The sequence below is a fragment of the Chrysochloris asiatica genome, unplaced genomic scaffold (assembly GCF_000296735.1).
Source record: "Chrysochloris asiatica unplaced genomic scaffold, ChrAsi1.0 scaffold00101, whole genome shotgun sequence".
In the NCBI taxonomy this organism is placed as follows: Eukaryota; Metazoa; Chordata; class Mammalia; order Afrosoricida; family Chrysochloridae; genus Chrysochloris; species Chrysochloris asiatica.
Genome location: NW_006408619.1, coordinates 11,045,146 through 11,066,168, shown reverse-complemented (window position 1 = coordinate 11,066,168; position 21,023 = coordinate 11,045,146). Strand labels below are relative to the sequence as shown.

At 43.2% G+C, this 21,023-nt stretch overlaps 1 protein-coding gene across 1 annotated transcript in view; it reads left to right on the top strand.

Annotated features, from left to right (window-relative positions):
• The window catches only part of CRTC3 (CREB regulated transcription coactivator 3), a 123,365-nt gene that overhangs the window by 72,535 nt on the left and 29,807 nt on the right, over window positions 1-21,023 (top strand). The window contains exons 4-8 of the mRNA XM_006867181.1: window positions 5,061-5,122; window positions 7,288-7,344; window positions 9,745-9,845; window positions 16,467-16,502; window positions 19,473-19,558. Coding sequence (XP_006867243.1) covers window positions 5,061-5,122; window positions 7,288-7,344; window positions 9,745-9,845; window positions 16,467-16,502; window positions 19,473-19,558 — 342 coding nt within the window. The remainder of the gene's footprint in view (window positions 1-5,060; window positions 5,123-7,287; window positions 7,345-9,744; window positions 9,846-16,466; window positions 16,503-19,472; window positions 19,559-21,023) is intronic.

The following is a 21,023-nucleotide window of genomic DNA, read 5'->3' as shown; positions in this document are numbered from 1 at the left end:
GGATGGCTCTGAGATTTCTGACTGAGGTACTTACGTGAATCGTGCCATGGGGACTGTAAGAAGAACAGGTGACGGGGTTGGGAGACACATGTAATTTCTTGAATTTTAGGTGTAACTTGAGGTTGGTCTACTAACCAAAAGATGGGTAGTTTGAACCTACCAGTTCCTCCACAGTTTACTTCTGTAAAGACAACGCCCTTGGAAACACCGTGGAGCAGTTCTACTCTGTCCTGTCGGGTAGCTGTGAGTCAGGATCTACTCAGAGGCCATGGGTTTGGTTGGGGTGTTATTGATGGAGAAGTAGACTAGACCACTGAAATATGGACTGGCACAGAAACTGTTGGGAGCTACAGGTATAGATCTGTGGCAGTTGGAGCCACAGGCTCAAGGAGAACATGGAGGTCAAGGGTTCTCTACCTTCGACAGTGGTTCTTGAGCTCAGAGAGCCCTGAGGAGCCTTCCCAAAGTGTTCATGCCAGAGTCTCCTCCTCCCACCCTCTCTACCTGGTCCCCAGTGATTCGGAGTCTCTTCTCCCTGTTGTCCCTTTGAGAATAAATCTCTGCAATGAGCAGAGGAAGACTGAGAAATAAGCAGAGGATTGAAGGTCAGCGAGAAGCCAGCAAAGGTACCTGACAGGAAGTGTTGTTGTTAAATGCCGGTGAGTCGGTTCTGACCCATAGTGACCCTGTATAGGGTTTCTGAGGAGCAGCTGGTGAGCTTGAACTGCCAAACTTGCAGTTCAAACAGCTTTGCAGTCTGGCACATTAACCCACAGCGCCACACCAGGACTCCTGATCAGGAGTGCACAGGGTTAAAACAAAAGTCCACAGTAGAGGGAGAGGCTTTTTAAATTAAACTTTTTATTATGAACCGAGTGACAGTTTACAGAGAAGATCATCAGTTTTACATTCAACAAATTCTGCACCTTGTTTCATCTCAGTGATTGCTCTCCCCTTCATGTAACAGCAATTACCCCACTTCCTCCTTGGGGCTCCTATTTCTATTCCGCCCTTCTTCCCATCCCTTCTCAACTCTGTCCTTAGGTAACTGGTGTCCTTCTGATCCTAAACGATGGTGAGCATACCTTACTAGTGGTGTTCCCCCATATGCCTATCTACTGCTTGGCTGAAAATGGGTCACAAGGATACGTTCCATTCCAGACCTGAGAGATGGCCAAGGGCCATAGTTTCAGGTTCTTCTGGTCTATTTTGAGTTTTGCTCCACATTTTCTCCCACTCTATGTGGTTCCTTCTAATATCCCTTTCAAAAACAGTTGGTAGTGGTTGCTAGGCACCATCTAGTTCTGGTCTCAGTCATGGTGATTGATGTTCACCTGCTCCTTTGGTCCATTGGACTGGTTAATTCCAAGCATCTTCAGTTTCCATCACTCTTCTTCTTCTGCACATGGAGATACCAATAGTTGCATCTTAGATGGCTGCTCGTGAACTTTTAAGATCCCAGTCGCTACTCACCAAAGTAGGATATAAAACCCAGTCTTTGTGGACTGTGTTATGAGGAGAATTTTTTAAACCTTTAATTATTATTTCCATCATGAGCAACCTCTTCCTCATTTACCATTTTCATGATCTCTTCTTTTCTAGAGTGGGAAGATACCTTGTGTTAAAACCTAGGCTTAGCTAACTAAGGGAGGTAATGGAGGAGGAGCTAGCCTGGCCTTCTAGAAAGCCTGTGCCCTGTACTTCTTTCATGTTTGTACGGTACCATCCAGCAGTGCTCCAGAAATGCTTGTTGAATTAAATTGGTAAATCCAAGTTTACAAATAAGGGTGTTTCTCGTTTCTCTAGATTGTTCTTTAGGAGACTCCAGTATTGTAGGGTAATTAAAGCTACATGAATGAAGTTTTCTGAAATCTTTAAAAGAATAGCAACCAAAAAAAGACCCTTTTCTAGGTTTCCCTTCTATTAAGTTTCAGTGTAACTTTGAAACAATCCGTGGTTCTCTTGGTGCCAGTAGTTCTGGGTTTTCAAGTGCCCGTTCAGTTAGATGGTATTGGTGGTGCTGGTGGTTACTTTGAGTTGACGTCCCCTCATGGTATCCTGATGTATAAATTAGATGAGATGCTGAGAAGAGAACTCGGAGGTCACATCTTGTCACTTCTGATGCCCCTGACTAATCATAGTTAAAATGTCAGGAATTTACTGCATTTTTATGTTATTAATAAGAGGGCTTCAAAAAGGAAAAACAAACTATCTTTCATTCCATTTTCCCACTAACTTTTTAAAGTCCCCTTATATATGTCAGAAAGGTTTAAATGCTAGTGTATGCTGTAACACTTAAATAATCAAAATCTGAAAATTGTTCATATTATACCACTGCATTCTAATTTGTCTTACCAGCACTATATAATTGGACATAATGACGTTTATGAAGCGATGGCAGTGTACTGAGAGAAGCTGTAAATGGCCGCTTCATGGACTGAAGCCTCTCTGGACAAAGCTTCAACAGCTCTCCAGAAAATATAAAGGTAGATGAGCACAGGTGACAAGGCGCAGCGCCTTCTCCCCTGTAACTTTACCTGCGGAAGTACTGATGTGCTTCAAGTCTCAGGGGGCTCTCTTCGTTGCCATCTCTTCCTCTCTGTCTCCTTCCCTGGGAGATCCTAACTTGAGCTTCACATGCATTGCATTTAATAGCTCCTATTTAAGAAGCATCTCTCTTTTGAAAATATCTCTTAGTGTGCTCATTCGTATTGACTGGGGTTCAGATTAAGAAATAAAATAACTAGACATGACAAAGACAATGAATAAACTGAAAATGGAATTCTTCAGCTTAATGCTTCTCCTGGCAAAGGACTCATTTCACACTAAGTCATTAAGAACTCCTTAGTGTCCCGTTTTACTGATCCCAGGTTCTGTATACATCTGAGAGGCCAGCCCAGGCCTGCGAGAGGTCCCTCTCCAACCAGGCTCCCATTTAATTCTGAGCCCAAGCAGATAGCAGATGATGCCTTCTTTTATAGCTTCCATCTTTCTTCTTTCCAAAAAACTCTCTGATACATATTTTAGATTTTCTAGTGCACTTGATGTTCATTTGCTAGTTCCTGAGAGTCAATTTAATGAATAATTCACAGGCATTGCAGTTTGTCGGCTGAGTTTGACTCCTATTTTACTGTACCAGTTGTCTGAGCTTGGGTTTCCTAACACTACTAGAATTGAGCTTCAGTTTCTTATGCTATAAAACTAGGGATGGTATTGTTGACCTCCCAGGATTATTAGGGTGAAATGAGAGCGGGAACCTACTCAGCACAGGCATGGCACATAGTAGGTGCTTTTATATCCATTTTTCAAATTTCCTCCTTAGCGTAGTGGTTACGAATCGGGCTGCGAACCTTAAGGTCAGCGGTTCGAAACTACCAGCTGCTCCGCGGGAGAAAGATGAGGCTTTCTACTCCCGTAAAGATTTACACCCTCGGAAACCCTGTACAGGGTCGCTATGGGTCGGACCCGACTCAACGGCACTTAACAACAACAACAACAATTTATATCTGACGAGCTCTGCTGTGGCGCCAAAGAGTAAGCACTTGACCTCAAGGTCGGTTTGAGCCATAGGGTCAGTAGTTCAGAGTTGCCACCTACTCCTCGGAAACCCTTTACAGGGTTGCTATGGGTTGGAACCGACTCCATGGCACTTAACAACAACAATAACAATATATATTTGGAGTCCTGGTGTAGCGCTGTGGGTTGTAATGTGCTGGACTGCAAAGTCGGTTTGAACTGCAAGGTTAACGGTTCAAGTTCTCCAGTCACTCCACTGTAACCCTATACAGGGTCGCTATGGGTAGGAAGCGACTCGACGGCACTTAACAACAATATGTATCTAAGCAAATGTGGTGGGTTAATAGGGTAAGCACTGGATTGGGAACCATAAGGTCAACAGTTAGAGCCACTCTCTGGGAGAAAGATGAGGCTTTCTGCTCCCACAAAGAGTTACAAGCCTCATACGGAGTCACTATGAGTCAGAACCGACTCAGTGGCACTTAACAACAAGTATATTTTAAAAATCTAATTAAAAACTAAATTAATCAAAACCACTCTGCTATTCTCAGCGGTGGAATGCAGCATTCCATTGCTCTCCCCATGCATCTGGAAGATGGTCTCAGGAGGCTTACACCCAGTGAAGGATACAGTATTTGTAAAACAGAGCCCAGTCTAGGACATTTACAGTTTTCTACAAATCTAATGCGTCAGACTGTAAAGCCGTTTGAACTGCAAGGTCGGTGGTTCAAGCTCACCAGCCGCTCCTTGGAAACCCTATACAGGGTTGCTATGGGTCAGAACCGACTCGACGGCACTTAACAACAACAATACAGTGCTTACTTGGTTGTAAGTGACAATAACTCACCTTAACTTGGGGAAGGGAAAAAGAGAGACAGCTGTATTAGCTTATGTCCCTGGAAGCTTGAGGGCTAGACCCAGGGGTTCGTGTAGTAGCAGTGAGACTCTGTGTCTCTGGGGTACTTTCCTTCGTGTATTTCCTCCAAGGGGAGAACCCTAGGCTCATGTGATCTTCAGGCTCACCACCTCAATTGGGTACTTCCCATCTTCCCATCATTGGTCCTGCATGTGTCACAAACGCTCCCCAAACCAATCACAGTTTCCAGGGAGATGAAGGACCATGATGGTAAATCCTGAGCCTGGGTCCTTCCTGTGGGACAGAAGCCAGCACAGAATGACAGCGTAACCAGACTTGGGGTGAGGACACAGGCCAGTTCATGAAAATAAAGGAGGCTGGGTCAGCACAGAACGCCCACCTTACTAGATGTGGGGTGGGAACATGTGTCAGTTCATGAAGACAAAAGAGGCTGGGCAGATTAAAAAAAAACTAGCACCCCTTGTGAATCGTGCAAAGAAAGATATTGGTTAGAAGAGAGAGGAATAGTCTGCCCTAAGGAAGCTGATAAGAGAAAGGATGGAGGAAGAGCTACCGGCTATAGAGATAAAGAAGCCAAAACTCAGTTGTTTAACTCTCCATAATATGAACTTCTTAATTCTGTGTCACCTTTCCATTCATTTTATTGTTCCTTTATTTAAAATTCTACTTCGATGGTAATACTCTGGGAGCCAATTATTCCGCGCAACCTCTGGATGAGAGTTGGCCAAGGTAAGTGAAATTTAAACTCTCTAGACTGGGCATGGGCACTGTTGGATAGCTTCACTCTACTTTATACATCTTCAATGTCGTTTTAGAATCTCTAATATAAAGCATATAAGTTTTTTTCCGTGTTATAAAACTTAAGTTTTTCCATGTATAGGCATCTGTGAATGTCTAAAATTTGGAGAAAAAAAAAAAAGTTACTTAAATAAATCTAGATCTCCCAAGTTAAGACCAACTGGAAACATATTTGAAATACATTTACCAACAGAATATTCTGATTTGGTATGGTATTTGAGATACTGAAAACTAACTTTTTCTTAGGGTATCTTAGCTATTGAAAAGAACAGAAGACTCCTAGAAAAGTTTTTGTGCAGTGTATTTGAATATGTTATTTTTTGTACCCAATATAAATAGTGGCAGAATAGAAAATTAGCTGAATCAGACTGTTGCATCCATTGTGTAATACCATTCTCCGATCACTAAGTCAGGTTTAAGGAACGCTGGTGGCCCAGTGGTTACGAACTTGGCTGATAACTGAAAGGTCAGTTGTTTGAACCGGCCAGCTGCTCTGCTGGACAAAGATTTGGCAATCCGCTTCCATAAAAGGTTGTTATTGTTGCTGTTAAGTGCCCTCAAGTCAATTCCAACTCAGAGCGACCCTTTATGGGGTTTCCGAGGAGCCGCTGGTGGGTTCGACCCACCAGCCTTGTGGTCTGCAGTCCAGTGTTTCTCCTACAGCACCACAGACACTATCAGTTCTACACAGTCTTACAGGATGGCTGTGAGTCAGAATTGACATGATAGCACAGGTTTGGTGGTTGTTGAGTTAGATTTAGGAGACGTTTGAAATGTACATACTGAAAAAAATTTACTCTCTGGGTTGAGGACTATGCCCAATCCATTCTCTGTGCAGATACCGACTATGAATTATATAGCCTTGACCTAGGAAAGAATATAAAGATGGATAACATCTATCTTCTACCTTCCCTTTAAGAATTAGGATGGTAGGATGTAAGATTATAAGATAAATACAATATTTCATCTTAAATCAGAAAAGGGCATCTCTAAACTAACACTCTTATTTGTGCTCAAGAAAAATGTCTTAGGCTTTCCAGAGCACTAGCATTATTCAGACTAATATTTTCATAAACGACTGTATTTTTGAAGGAGCCCTGGTAGGGTAGTGGGTTACACATTGGGCTGCTAACCCCAAAGTCACTAGTTCGAATCTACCAGCCGCTTCACGGGAGAAAGATGGTGCTTTCTGCTCCCATAAAGATTTACAGTCTCGGAACTATATAGGGTCACTATGAGTTGGAACTGACTCAGTGGTCCACGACCAACCACCAACCACTGTGTTTTTACACAAAGAGCACATGCCTTCTCCGTTAATTTGTCAACTGTCCCCCCTCCTCCCCATATTTTTTCTGTGTATTCCTGTAGCAGCCCTTACGGGAGCAAACCAATGTGAAGGCACATGCCATTTATATAAAGATAGGGTAGGTAACAGTTATATATTCCTTTTCATGAAAATTTGGGGCGTGTAAATTTTTGCATCCGGGCTTACCCAGGCACTCCCTCCTTGCACATGAGGTATGTGATGAGAGATAGTTTCTTACACATCTGATGTAAGGCCCCACATCCCTTAGGGAGGAGTCAGTCATAGATTTATTTCAGAAGACTGTGAAAGGTTTTGGTTTGCTTTTATAAACATGTAATTCCTCGTGTTTGGCAAAGGAGCCTGGTGGTACCGTGGCTAAGTGCTTGGCCGCTAATGGAAAGGTTGGAGGTTGGAACCTTCTCTGGTGTAAAGACCTGGTAATCTGCTCCCATAGCTAGAGCCTGGGCAACTCGGGGGCAGTTCTGCTCTACCGTAGTCAGAATTGACTCCACAAGCACACAACAGCCAAGTGCTCATCAGGCTTAGCCTGGACGTGTAGATTTTTGGTAGTTTTTATTGTGGAGATTTGAAATTGGAGTGACTAGAGAGATCATTCCATCTAACCTCATTTCAGCAGAGATGAGCAAGGGGAGCGGGGCCTGAAGCCTTTTTAAGTGACTTTCCTCAGGTTGTAACAGCTGAGTGAGCCAGCTCTCAAACCCATTGGATGGTACTCTCCTTTGTTCCCTATGAATTGAAATATTTTTCTTTCATGTTCTGTCTTTCAAAGGCCTCCTTGGAAAGAAGAAAAGCATCCTGGGTTCAGGCTAACCTCTGCACTCAACAGGTACATGGGCTGTTTCCTAGTAGAACAGATGGATGTGAAAGGGGCCCTGGTGTGGCGCTGTGGGATAACGCACTCGACCGCAAGGTCGGTGGTTCAAGCTCAACATTCACTCCTTAGAAACCTATACAGGGTCACTATGAGTCGGAACTGACTCCACAGCACTTAATAACAACAACAGCGATATCCTGGGATGGTTGTGTGGATTCAGTAAAGTAATCTAAGGGATACACACTAGCAGTTGTCATGATCACTTGGGGCTTGACTCCAGTGTTTTAGGTATGTTCTTTTTTTCAATCCTGACAATCCCCTGACCGTAGGATGGGTATTCTATTCTATTCTAAGAGGTGAAGTGACTTGCCCAAGGCCACTTACCTAATACATGTTGAAACTGGGATTTGAAAGTAGAAAATGTCAAACATACACTCAAGAGAGAAGAATAGACATCTCTTGTGTCCACCCCTGAGCTGAGTCCTTCCCAGCATCCTGCCAGGCTCATTTCACCTCAGCCCCCACTGTCTGCCCCCATCTGAAAATAGACTAGATAAACGACCTCACCTATATGAGTATTCAACAGTTTAAGGTTGATAAAAACCTTTAAAAAAACAAAAAACTATCATGCTGTCATTATGCTTAATACATCTAACAATATTTAAAAAATGTTTAACGCTATCTAGTATCAGCCATTTCTCGGAAACCCTATCCAGGGTCGCTATGAGTGGGAACAACTTGACAGCTCTTAATGGTATACCACCACCTCCGTCTATAATTCCATTTCCCCAGCTGTCTCTTTGTGTTTGATTGAGTCTTTTGAATCTCTTTGGAGGAGGCCTAGTGACACAGTGGTGAAAGCACTCTGCTGCTAACTGAAAGGTTAGCAGTTCAATCCCACCAGCCGATCGATCCTCAGGACAAAGATGTGGCAGTTTGCTTCTGTCTGCCTTGAAAATCCTGTGACTTATAGGGCCACTGAGTCAGAATTGACTCAATGGCAGTGAAGGTTTGGTTGAGCCTCTTTGAAGCAGGAATCCAAACCCATGTCTCTCTAACCTGAGAGCCCATAATCTTTCCATTGTACCACATGGGTCCAAACTGCTGCTTCTCTCGGTGTGAACACAACACAGCCATGTGCAGTTGGGCCTTGTGGCTTAGTACCACGTGAGGCTAACCCTTGGAATGGATCACAAAGAGCATTCAGGCCAATTTGAACTTACAAAGTCACTCACAAGCCCTTTTTGTTGCAGAAGATTTGACTCTTGACTCCTAAGTAAATATTGATCCCTTGGGGTCAAGGCTATGTGTAAATTGGAGCTTTCTGGAAGAGTATCAGAAGTTTACTACTGCATCACAGGAAGTTAAAATACCTTAGTCTCCTGCTCTCAGGCTTACAGCCCTCCAGTCTAAGCAGTTCCCAGACTTTTTGCTTTAGGACTCCTTTATACTGTTAAAAATCACTGAGGTCCTCAAAGGCCTTTTGTTGATGTGGGTCTATGTATCACTAATAATCCGTAGATAGTAGCAGTCCAGTTGAGAGAGTTCAGAGTGTACTTATTAATAGACAATAAAGGATCCCAGCACATGCTAGCATCAATAAAATGAGAGGGCTTCCAGATTTGTGGGAAAAATGGAATAAAAAGATAATAGAAGTTTTCCGTGAACTTTTTGAAGCCTCCTTGTAGATTTTTTAAGAAACACAATTATATATTTTCAAACAATTTTGTGCGGAGAAACACTCACAAAATGATGCTCTTGAAGCAATAAAGGAGCTTATTTTTTAAGCACTTATAAAATGACACTGTGTATTTTACAAATCCCTTTAATCAGGCAGCTGGAGTCTCTGTTTTTATATTCCGTCAGTGGTCATATCACACAGCTTACAACTCCTCTGTACACTCTTGAGAGCATGTTAATAAAAGAGCAAATAACATCATAGTATTATGCTGAAAATGGTGTTGACCCTGCATTCCCCTTGAAAGAGTTTGAGAACCATTGTTATAGAGTGGTCTTAAGCATTGGAAGGGTCTCAGATGGAGAAAGTCTAGAGCAGCCACAGAAAGTGGTCCTGGTCATGGTGATCTGAGTTATAAGGAAAAATAGGAAGGTCTTAGAGGGCAGCCAAGAATCTGAGGCCCATCTCATTGAAGTAGATCATTGTGCCATTAGCCGCAAGCATAAGGTCATATGTGTGAATTAAAGCCATTTTGGGTGTGGGTGACCCTCAGAGACTGTTACTCATGTAGGAGACTTCAGACAGTTTTAAAACCCCTCATTTTGTGGATGATTTTTAATTGTTTTTTTTTTTTACTTGCCTTCTATCCCTTTGTTAATATTCAAGCAGAGAATGTGTTACTTTCACTGAGGAAATAAGGATTTTTCAGCCAGCCTCTCTCTTCCCCCCTTTAGGACCAATTCGGATTCTGCTCTTCACACAAGTGCCCTGAACACCAAGCCCCAGGACCCATATGGAGGAGGGGACCAGTCAACCTGGCCTGCCCCATACATGGGTAAGACACACAGACCCTTTGCAGCCAGAGTCTGTGCTTTCTCTTTCTGTCTGACAGGCATGGAGGGAGAGGACAAATTGAATGGTGTGTGTACTTCTCTGCCTTTGTGGTCTTCAGAAGAAACAAAAACTGTGATGGGGAAAACGTTTGTGTGTTCATGATGAAATTAGGGTGGAGTTTACGGTATCCCCTGCTCTAGTTCGTCCACTGTTAAAGTCTACCTTGTGGACATCTCTGGCTCTCAGACTTCTCCACATCAGAGTTCCCTTTTGTAGGCCCTCATCATCTTTTGCATGAGCTCTTACAGTAACTTCCTAATGGGTCTACTTCTCTCCAGTCTTATATCTTTCCAGCCCAATAGTATGTGGGATTCCCAACCAGGATCTGAGCAAACAAAAATTAACCTACAAGTGACAGGTAGGACTAGGTGTCACCTTTATTATTGACAAAACCACACTGGAGGAAGTGACTTCTCTCGGTGGGGCTAGGGGCTGATTACGACTGGACCCCTGAATAAAGCCTAGGGTGGGCCTTCCCCATAGAAGGGGTTTTCAGATATGACTGGAAGGCACAGGAGGGCAGTGAAGAAGACCTACCCTCTGAGCATAGGCACGGCCCTGAGAGGAAACAGAGCTGAGCTAGAGTCAAACATCACTTGCTCAGTTGTTCCTCCCATTTTATTGGCCCTTGGTGGGGGGAGGCCAGGAGTGACCAGATGACGAGGAGTAGGAAAATGGCATATTCACACCTCTTGGCTTCAGGAGTGAACCCAAATCGGACCATATTATTCTCTTACTTACAGCCCATCATGTCACCTCCCCACTTCAGGAGAAAGTCCAAATCCTTCAGTTTGGGATGTTATGGACTCCAGGGTCTGGCCCTGCCCACCTCTCCCTGCTCTCTTCTCTCACCAGCCTCACTGCTGAAGTCGGCCATGTGAATCACTTTGGGTTCTGCCAATGTTCCTTCCTGTCCCCATTTCATGCTCTCTTAACTCTCTCCTGGCCTACCTGATCAGCACCCCTCCATCTATAAGCCTCAGCTTGTGTCACCATTTCTGTAAAGCCACCCTCTGCCTTCCTTCCTCTGCCAGCCCAGACTATTCATGTCCTTCTCCCAGCCCCAAGCTCCTGTTTGGGAATCACCTTAGTACTTGTGGTGCCTGGCTGCCATTTGTCATGGACTTGCTTCTCTCTTCCTGCTTGGCTGTAGGTTTCTGTGGTCAGCGTCTTAATAGTCTTCTTATATCCAGCATCCAGCACAGAGCGTATCACAGAAGAGCCTTCCATAATGCCGAAGTAGGGGGAAATTAAATATTGACTCCTATGTGCCTAGTACTCGCGAAGACACACTCTAGATGCTGACATCTAACCTGTACATGAAATGGAGCTAATTCATTCAAGACAGAACCCATGCCTGCCTTTCAGAGTTTACCATCTACAAGCAGCATGGTTTTGAATTGTCCATTTCATATACAGATTGACCCTTGTCCACAAACTATTAGGGGTATGTGCTTGGTCTTGAAATAGGGGAATAAATAAATCTTTGAGCTGTAATCAGCTCTTTTGGTTTTCTTCATTTTTTAGACGACTTAAAGACTAAATAGTCTCAGTTTATTCCAAGGAGAACATTCCTGGTCCCATTTCCTTGCATCGACTTAATAATAATTGTTGACTATGTTTGTTCCTTTGGTGCAATTCAGGGATGACTACCTTTCCTAAGCGATCACTTTCTTGTCAAATATGAGCTCCAGAACTGGTTGAAGATGTCAAGTCATGTTTCCACACATGGAATATAAGAGTATAGTTGGCTTGGTTAGACTGGCATTGAATATAAGTTTTCTGTTCACTCTTTAGAGAAGAGCGTTGAGACGTATGGGAAGATGAAGTCATTTAGCTTTAGGATACATAGCTAGACAAGGAGGCTTCATAGAAAAAATTGAGTTAAAAGATAACAGAATTTTTCCACAAACTTTTTGAGACTGCCACCAGTGGATGGAGCCCTGGTGGCGCTGTGGGTTAGGCATTAAGCTGCTAAACTTAAGGTTGGCAGTTCAAACCCAAATGTGTGTGCTCCCTTAAGTATTTAAGAGTCTCATATATAGGATCATTGAGAGTCAGAATCGACCCAGTGCCCAGTGGGTTTGGTTTGGTTTTTGCTACTCAGTCAGGATGCCCATGAGTGCAGTAAAGTCTTAGTCTCCCTGGACTGGAAGGGAACCACATTGATAGATTTGATCCCAGAGCCCCAAGTGAAGAGCTACATTTCTTTCTGCCTTTGCCATTCCTTCCTTTGTATAGTTTAGATGTTTAGAAAAAGTCAGGAGTCCGAGTGTAGCACTGCAGGATAATGCGCTAGACCACAAAGGCAGCGGTTCAGACCCACCAGCCACTTCTCGGAAACCCTACACAGGGCCGATAATGAGTTGGAACTGACTTGAAGGTACTGAATAACAACAGAAAACATCAGAAGTCTAGAGAGAACAAAGGGTTTATAGGTAATCTAAGTCAGGAAATTTTGAGGCTTGCATGCAAAGAGAAAATAAAGTGATTAAACCAGTTGGAAGTACCAGCATGCTAAGAGTGACTCTGAGGGGAGAGGTGAGAAAGGTCAGAAGGTGTTGAGGATGAATAAGAAAGGATAAAGAATGTCAACGTTGGTGGGGTAGCTGAAGCCTTTCTCCTGGATTGAGAAGCATTGTGGTCCCGCCTTTTTAAATCAGCAGTTAGAAACTGGTAGGCCTCAATATAAGACAACCATGGAAGAAGGTGGGTTGACCTCCAGCGTGAGTGGGCAAACGGTGTGTCTGCGTCTACACAGTGGCCCTGCGACTATAGCAGAACTCAGAAACACATCCAAATATGGACATGTTTACATAGGAAAGCCAGTTGTGTTTCAAATATTATTCAAGTCTCCAAGGATGGGAATTATTTCTGGAGAATTATATTTGCTGGTGGGAGCTGTTTTAAATAGTTTCATGTATTTCCCCCTGTAACTCATTAAATTTTTTTTCATATTCTTTCCTTTGGATTTTAAAAATATCTAACTAGCTTTGCAAAAAGGTATTTCTAATTATAGGACCAACCAAATAAAGTAAAGATTAAAAAGGGGATGGGAAAATGTAATTGAAGGCCAGAATTAGGCACTGGAGTAGGAGCCATACTAACTGTTCTCTCCCTGGGAATCTTTCCTGAGCATAGTGATGAATGTTCCTGCTCATTTTCCCGCCTTTGGCTGTAAGCAGATAATTATGGAGCATTTGCTCGTAACTACATGAGCAGTGAACTATGATACATTCATGAATGGAGGTTCATGTCCCAAGAAAATAAAGCCGTTAGTCTGATACATGTTTTGTCATTGTTTACAATGGTTATAGGGTTGCATGACAATCAGGTATAAGTGGTAAGCAGTTGTTGTTGTCAAGTGCCATCGAGTCGATTCCGACCCATAGTGACCCTGTACAGGGGTTTCCAAGGAGCAGCTGGTGAGCTTGAACCGCTGACCCTGCAGTTCAAACGACTTTGCAGTCTGACGCATTAGCCCACAGTGCCACACCAGGACTCTAGCGGTTGTAGTAAATGACAGAAATAAACCTTGATACAACAAATTAATAGATTCTGGATAATTGAAACAATGTGATAAAAATCTTGTTTGTTGTATCAAGGTTTATTTCTCTCATTTACAGCGGGTTGCAGTAAATGACAGACATAAACCTTGGTACAACAAACAAGATTTTTGTCACATTGTTTCAATTATCCAGAATCTATGAAGACAGATGTCATTTCACACACACTTGCCTATGGAGACCCAGCGCTATAGATGCTGAGTGTCATCATCATTGTCAACTACAGTCCTCTGGACTCTCCTCAGCCTCTGTGACCTTTCAACAGGCAGTACACTTTTCATTTACATAGTTAAGGAAAGTAACTTTTAATAACCTTGGAAGTAGTAGTAAGCTTGTTAAATGACACTTGGCTGCACTGATAGGAGGGAGCTTGAGGGTAGAGGCACCGCATCCTGTCTGTGGTTGTTAAGTGCCGTGTATAGGGTTTACAAGCATAAGCTGGTGGGTTTGAACTGCCAACTTTGCGGTTAGCAGTCCAGTGCTGCTCCTTCAATGCCATGCCAGGACTCCATCCTTTGTCTAAAGGGGAGCAAAAAGTGTCACCCAGATGGCAGGAGGGCCCAGGAGGAGGCTGAAAATAAGAGGCTTCTTGTATTTCTTTATTTTGAAGGTTTCATTGTGAATTGGGTGCAAGTTTACAGAGCTTTTTGTCTCACCTCACTGACTGCAGTCCTCACAGCTTATCCCCACTTTTCCCACTTCCTCCCTCTGTTTTCTGTTTCCAAGCCTCCTCCTCTCTGAGTCCCTAGAGCTTCTTTTAGAACACACTAGAGAAGCACTCCACCACATGCCCTTCAAATCAGATCAAGACTGTGCTAGGAGTTATTTCGATTCATCCAGGCCTGGGAGCTCCCAGAGGGAGCATGGCCTCAGTTAGGCTGATTAGGAGAGGTCAGCTCCAGTGGTTCTTGGCATACAGATGCAGGGAATGATCTCCTTTGTTTGTTTTGCTTTGGGATGTTTTCAGATATCCAATCATGACTGTCCTTTTTTTATTTTTAACCTTTTATTTACAATGGTACTCCATATTTTATCCACTAGTAAAAATCAGTCTTGGATCTTTTGGCTATAGTTTAGCTAGTATCTCCTCCCATTCTCTTACCCAGGCCCAGCAGGGCAGACACCTTGTTTGGTGGGAAGCACAGACTGGCTAGAGGAGACGTGAGATAACTTACTGTAACCAGTGATAGTGTCTGGCTCAGAGTTGCTGTGCACATTCAATGAGATTGTCTGCAGAAAGCACTAATAAACAAACTGTAATACCAGCTGTCTTATACTAGGATCATTGTCCTTGTCCTTCATTGTCTAACTCAGATGCCACCTCCTCCATGCTGCCTTCCTTCTGTTACAGTGACATACAGAAGGTTGCAGTAGTGGGTGTCCTGTGGGGTGTCTGGTAGCCACTCGAGACAACTTCACATGGGAGCCCTCAGTTGAGTTGCCATGTTTTATGGACAGGCCAGTTTGATGACCTGAAAACTGACCTCACTCATTAAATAGACAGTGACTGCTGTGTTGGTGATGAAAAAATACTTCAACGTACCACACCAGACTGCCGTATACAACTTAGTTTGTTATTTGTCATAGAGGTAGTCACCTTTTCATGATCAAATGGTCAAATTCCATGCCCTTTCCCAACGGAAAGGCAATAGGGAAGCTTCTAAGGAGCTCTGGTAGCATAGTGATTATGTATCGGGCTGCTACTCTCAGGGCCAGCAGTTTGAAACTGCCAGCCGTTCCGTGGGAGAAAGATGATGAGGCTTTCTGCTCCTGTAACCAACCTTGTGGTTCAAATGACTTTGTAGTCCACCGCATTAACCCACAGCACCACACCAGAACTCCAGAATCAAGTTGAAAGCCACTAATTTAGATTCGGTTTCCATGGGCCTGAGAGGAATTCGGTCTGAGTGTGCTGAATTTGCCGGCCTCTTCCTTGGTCGTAGTGTTCCTGGGAACTCTGAGCCATTGCACCACCATGGGCTCCACCAGAATTTTATATGCTTTACCTGGTGCTGCAGGATAATATGCTAGACTGCAAGGTCAGTTTAAACTGCAAGGTCAGCTGTTCAAATCCACCAGTCGCTCCATGGAAACCCTACACAACAGGGTCAGCGTGGGTCAGAACTAACTCACTGGCACTTTACAACAGCAACAACAACAACCTTCGTTAGGGAATTTGCTTCTCCTCTGCAGCTCATCGTGGATCAATGCGGGAGTTTAGTAAAGATAGTGGGAGATTTACAGGCTAGTCAGGTTGATTTATAGATTAAATCTATCCAGAAACTTACCTAAACTTTTAAAGACTTAGAACTTAAAAATTTGTTAAGATTCTATTGTGAAAAGTCATTGTGTTTTCTCCAAGGAAAATGATAATATTCTTGATATTCTTCTTTGTCTTTAGCTTAAAGCATACAGAGAGGACTATACGTTGTCATCTGTAGTATGTTTTATGGGTTCAAGTACTTGCTTCTGTCAGAACTTATTCCAAGTAAAATGTTTTGAGTGTTGTGAATAACTATTACATCTACCCTGAAGATTAACGGAGGCTTCAGATACATTTTCTTTCTAAAAAATCTTGACTGTTCACTGGATTAGAAAAACATGTGTTATGGGATCTTCATTTTGTTCCTGTAGACACCCATGGAGCCAAAGCCGAAGCTGTCTTGTAGATTTTTGCAGCATCTGCCGTTCTTTCAATGATGAAACATTTGGAAGAGAGTTTCAACCTGCACTTTGTGATTTGAACAGAGGTTCTCAGGCTTTGTAAAAGTCATTCTTCTCTCAGGGTTCAGGCACTGAGAAAATTTCAGGCCGAGACAATCGAAAGGACTCAGAGTAGCCATCTCTGCTTTCATTCGTGTGAATGCTCAAGTACTCCAAATGGACATCAGTGCACCAAAATTGATTTAGAATGTTCACAGTTCTGTTTCAAATCAGAAAGAATGACTGTTTCTTGAAGAATTACAAATGAAAATGTTTCTTTTCTTCTCCACTAGGTTTCTGCGATGGCGACAATGATGGACGAGGGGAAGGTATGGGTGACTGGTTTTATTTACCTGTGTCCCAGGGAGATACTGATATTTCAGCTTCACCTTTTCTGTCAGCGCCTGAACTCTTTAAGACTCTTGCTTTCAGGACTTTTACAAATGCTGACATATGCTGATTGGATTACATTTCTGAGATGTTCTATGAAGTTAAGGCCAGTAAGGATCAAAGCCACAAAAATTAAAATCTGTAATTTGTTTACAAAAGTTCATTGTTATTCAAGATTCAGAACAGTCCCAAAGTCCCAAAGGAAATATTAATGAACTTATCACTGAAAAATTAGTTAATTTAAATACCCTTCCTCCTTAACACCAATATCTGTCTTTGTCCATCTAGAATTGGGGTGGAGAAACTTTTTTCTGCCAAAATTTATAACATTATTTGTGGACCATACAAATTATCAACTCAAAGACAAGCTTGCTATATTTGACTTTGCAGTTAATGTGCTGGACTGCAAAGTCAGTTTAAGCTGCAAGGTCGGCGATTCTAGCTCACCAGCTGCTCCTTGGAAACCCTATCAGGGTCGCAACTAACTCGACAGCATTTAACGACAACAATATTTGGTCAAACATTTAATCAGCTTATCCCTAAAGTGATGGCTGGAACTGCGGGGGCCCTGGCAGGGCCTTCTACTGTCTGCAGGCCGGATGTTTCCCACCCCCAACCTGGATAGTCAGTCATTATGAGTCAATTGTTGACAGATAGTGTAAATAAACAAGGAAAATGCAAAATGAATTGCAAAATGAAGTTGCGAATCTTGTAAAAGATAGAGTATCTTTTTTTATAAATTGCATTTATAGCCTATGACTTTTTTTTTAATAAGTTTTTATTGTGAATTATGTGTTAGTTTACATGGGTAAACATTATCTTTACATTCATACTGTCATTAGCTTGTTGTTGTTGTTAAATAACGTGGTGTCGCCTCCGACTCATAGTGACCCTGCACAAGGTTTCTGAGGCTGTAAATCTTTACGGGAGCAGAACGCCTCCTCTTTCTCCCGTGGAACGGCTGGTAGTTTCAAACTGCTGACCTTGAGGTTGGCAGCCCGACTTGTAACCACTATGCTACCAGAGCTCCTTATCATTAGCCTTGTTGTTGTTGTTGTTGTTAAGTGCCGTCGAGTCGGTTCCGACCCATAGCGACCCTGTACAGGGTTTCCAAGGGTGTAAATCTTTACGGGAGTAGAAAGCCTCATCTTTCTCCCGCGGAGCGGCTGGTAGTTTCGAACCGCTGACCTTAAGGTTCGCAGCCCGATTCGTAACCACTACGCTACCAGAGTCTTCTTAAATATGAGTAAAATCCAACCCACTTGGGAGTTTTTGTTTCCATTTTTTTAAACCTCGGAATCTGCTGTGCAGTGTTGCCTCATTTATGTGACTTCTCTGGGGTGCGGGTTATCCTCGGGTAATAAGGCCATCCATGGGGTCCTAGGATGGGACAGCTGGGACAGTCATACTTGAACTTAGGGTCACTAAAACCTAACAGCATTTGTAGTTCTGACATCTCTCTGGTGACTTTAACATTGGATCCTCCTCCAACATCGTATCTTTTCATTCTGGGGGACTTACCCTTGTCTCAAGGAGTCCTGGTGGCACAGTGGGTTAAGTGTTGGGCTCCTAACCTGAAAGGTCTATAGTTCAAATTTACTAGCTACTACTTCACAGGAGAAAGATGAGGCAGTCTGCTTTCATTCAAATTTACAGCCTCAGAAACTCTGGGAATCAGTTCGGCTTTGTCCTAAAGGGTCACTGTGAGTTGGAATTGACTCAACAGCAGTGGGTTTGGTCTTTGTCTCCTTGTCTGTCTCTGAGAACAAAAATTTTCACATGTTTTATGGCTCAGCTCTCCATTTTACCTGATATCACTGAATGATAAAGCAGAAAGCCCAAGAATGATCCCAAGGTACTGAATGAAATCATTTGATAGCTATCCTGTCAGCTGCCCGGACTCAGATCCTCTCGCTACCTTTGGTTTCTCTTTCTCCCCAGTTCTCAGTTCTTTACCAAGGAGCTCCATCCACCCCATAGCTCCTATTTAGTACTCATCTTGTCCACTTGTTACTGTCCTCATTTCATCCTTCCTAGATTATTGTGGGCCTTTCGTCACTGATCTAACTCTAATTTCTCACTAAATGTCCAGGGCCCTCTCTGATCTGGTCTCAACCTTCCAAAGTTATTTCCTGCCACCCCCTTAATTGACCCTCCACTGAAGAGACAGTAGTGGTAGCTGGGCACCATCTAGATCTTCTGGTCTCAGGGTAGATGAGGTCATAATGTTGTAGACTCTGTCACATATTTGGAGTTTTGGTAGTGTAGTGGGTTATGAGTTAGGCTGCTAGCCAGGAGGTCAGTAGTTCAAATTTACCAGCTGCTCCTTGGGAGAAAGATGAGACTTTCTGTTCCAGTAAAGATTTATAGCCTTGGAAACCCTCTGTAGGGTTGTTGTGAGTCAGAACAGACACGTTGGCACACAACCGCCATCACCACCACCACCTCCTCCAGTTAAACAAAGCTACTCTACTCAGTAGTTGTCCGCCATGTCCCTTCCCTTTGGGGCTGTTTTCTTATTTCTTCTTCTCTTGGAATGCCCTTTTCCTGTGTCTCCTAAGAGCTATCTCAGTGTCCAGCTGCACAGGACTGTCTTGGTCTGCTCCTCAGCCATTCAGCACCCCTGTATCAGTAGCTTTCTTGGACTTCCATTGGTTTCTCTTTTCTGTCGCAATTATTTATGTGGTGCCTTTATCTCCCAGCTTGGTTACAAATTCTTTAAGAGCAGAATTTGTATCTTACTCACGTCTGCAACCCCCACAGTAATGCTTAAAATGCTTTGCCTGGTAGACTGTCAATGAATATTTGTTAAGTAAATCCGTTTTTACAAAGAGAATTGGTTTGACCAAAGATGGAGTAGCTGCCTTCTAATGCAATGAATGTGCTTTTTATCCACCCATCCCCTTTAGTGGTATCTTTCCCTGGCCCATTGAAAGAAGAGAATCTGCTAAATGTTCCCAAGCCACTGCCAAAACAGCTATGGGAGACCAAGGAGGTAGGTGAGCAATTGTCGGCCGTGTGTATTGTAACTGAATGTTGACACTTGAGAAGTCATTGTAAATCCTGCAGAGGAGAAAATAAAAGCAATTGCACTTTCCGGGAGACAGAGATGGGAAGAGTATAGTAGGGACAGGTGTTTTCTTAAAAAATTACCAACAGGTATGGATCAGTAGTAAAGTGTTCTCTTGACTTCCTGATTCTTAATGAGTTTACTCATTAAAAAAAACCTATTAGTTTCCCATATCTTATCCATATTGTTAAATACTCTGAAGCCTGGTTCCAAACCATCGGCAGAGTTTCCTGTTTTGTAGCAACACCTTTTACCAATTGCCATCTTCTGCCCCAAACTGCACATTCACAAACTACCCCTTTCTTTAACCAATGACATTTGACTGAGTCTTCTGGGAGAGTTATCCTTGGGTAACAAAGCCATACTCTGTAGGGTGAGAATGGGATCACGTGACAGTCACATTTGAGTCTGTGGCCACTAAAAGTTACTGGGTTTACTTTACTATCATTTCCCTCAGTCTTTTAGTATTTGTATCTAAAATTATGTTAGCTGACTTCCACCTTCTCTGTTAACCTCACCCAGTTTAGAAGAGAGACCAGAACACCGGACTTGACCTGCATCCCACTGGGAAATGCTGTTGACTTTGAAAGAAATCAGTTAGCCAGTTCCAGCCTTTAATGAAGCTCCTTTGTACAACTACATGTGTTGTGTCTTCTACTTCACCATCCGGCCTTCTTGTGTCCCTTTGGTCTATTCTCATTATCTTCTGCCAAATATACCAAAGTCATCACTAGCATTGTTGTTGTTAGGTGCCATCGAGTTGGTACCAACTCATAGCGACCTTATGCACAACAGAACCTCACAATTGTTGCCACGCTTGAGCCCATTGATGCTGCCACTTGGCCAATCCATCTTGTTGGGGGTCTCCCTCTTTTTCTCTGACCCTCCACCTTACCAAACATGATATCCTTCTTCAATGACTGGTCCCTTCTGACAATATATCCAAAGTATGAGAGAGGAAGTTTGACCATCCTGGGCTCCAAGGAGCACTGTGGCTGCACTGCTTCCAACACAGATCTATTGGTTCTTTTGGCAGCCCATGACATTTTCAATATTCTCCTCCAACACCATAACTCAAAACATCAATTCCTCTATGGTCTTCCTTAGCATTGTTGTTGTTGTTAGGTGCCATCGAGTCGGTACTGACCCATAGCAACCTTATGCACAGCAGAACAAAACACTGCCCGATCCTGGGCCAACTTCACTACTGTTGCCATGCTTGAGTTCATGGATACTGTCACTTAGCCAACACATCTCGTTGGGGGTCTTCCTCCTTTTCTCTGACCCTTCACCTTACCAAACATGATATCCTTCTCCAATGACTGATCCCTCCTGACACTATTTCTGAAGTATGAGAGACAAAGTTTGGCCATCCTGGCCTCCAGGGAGC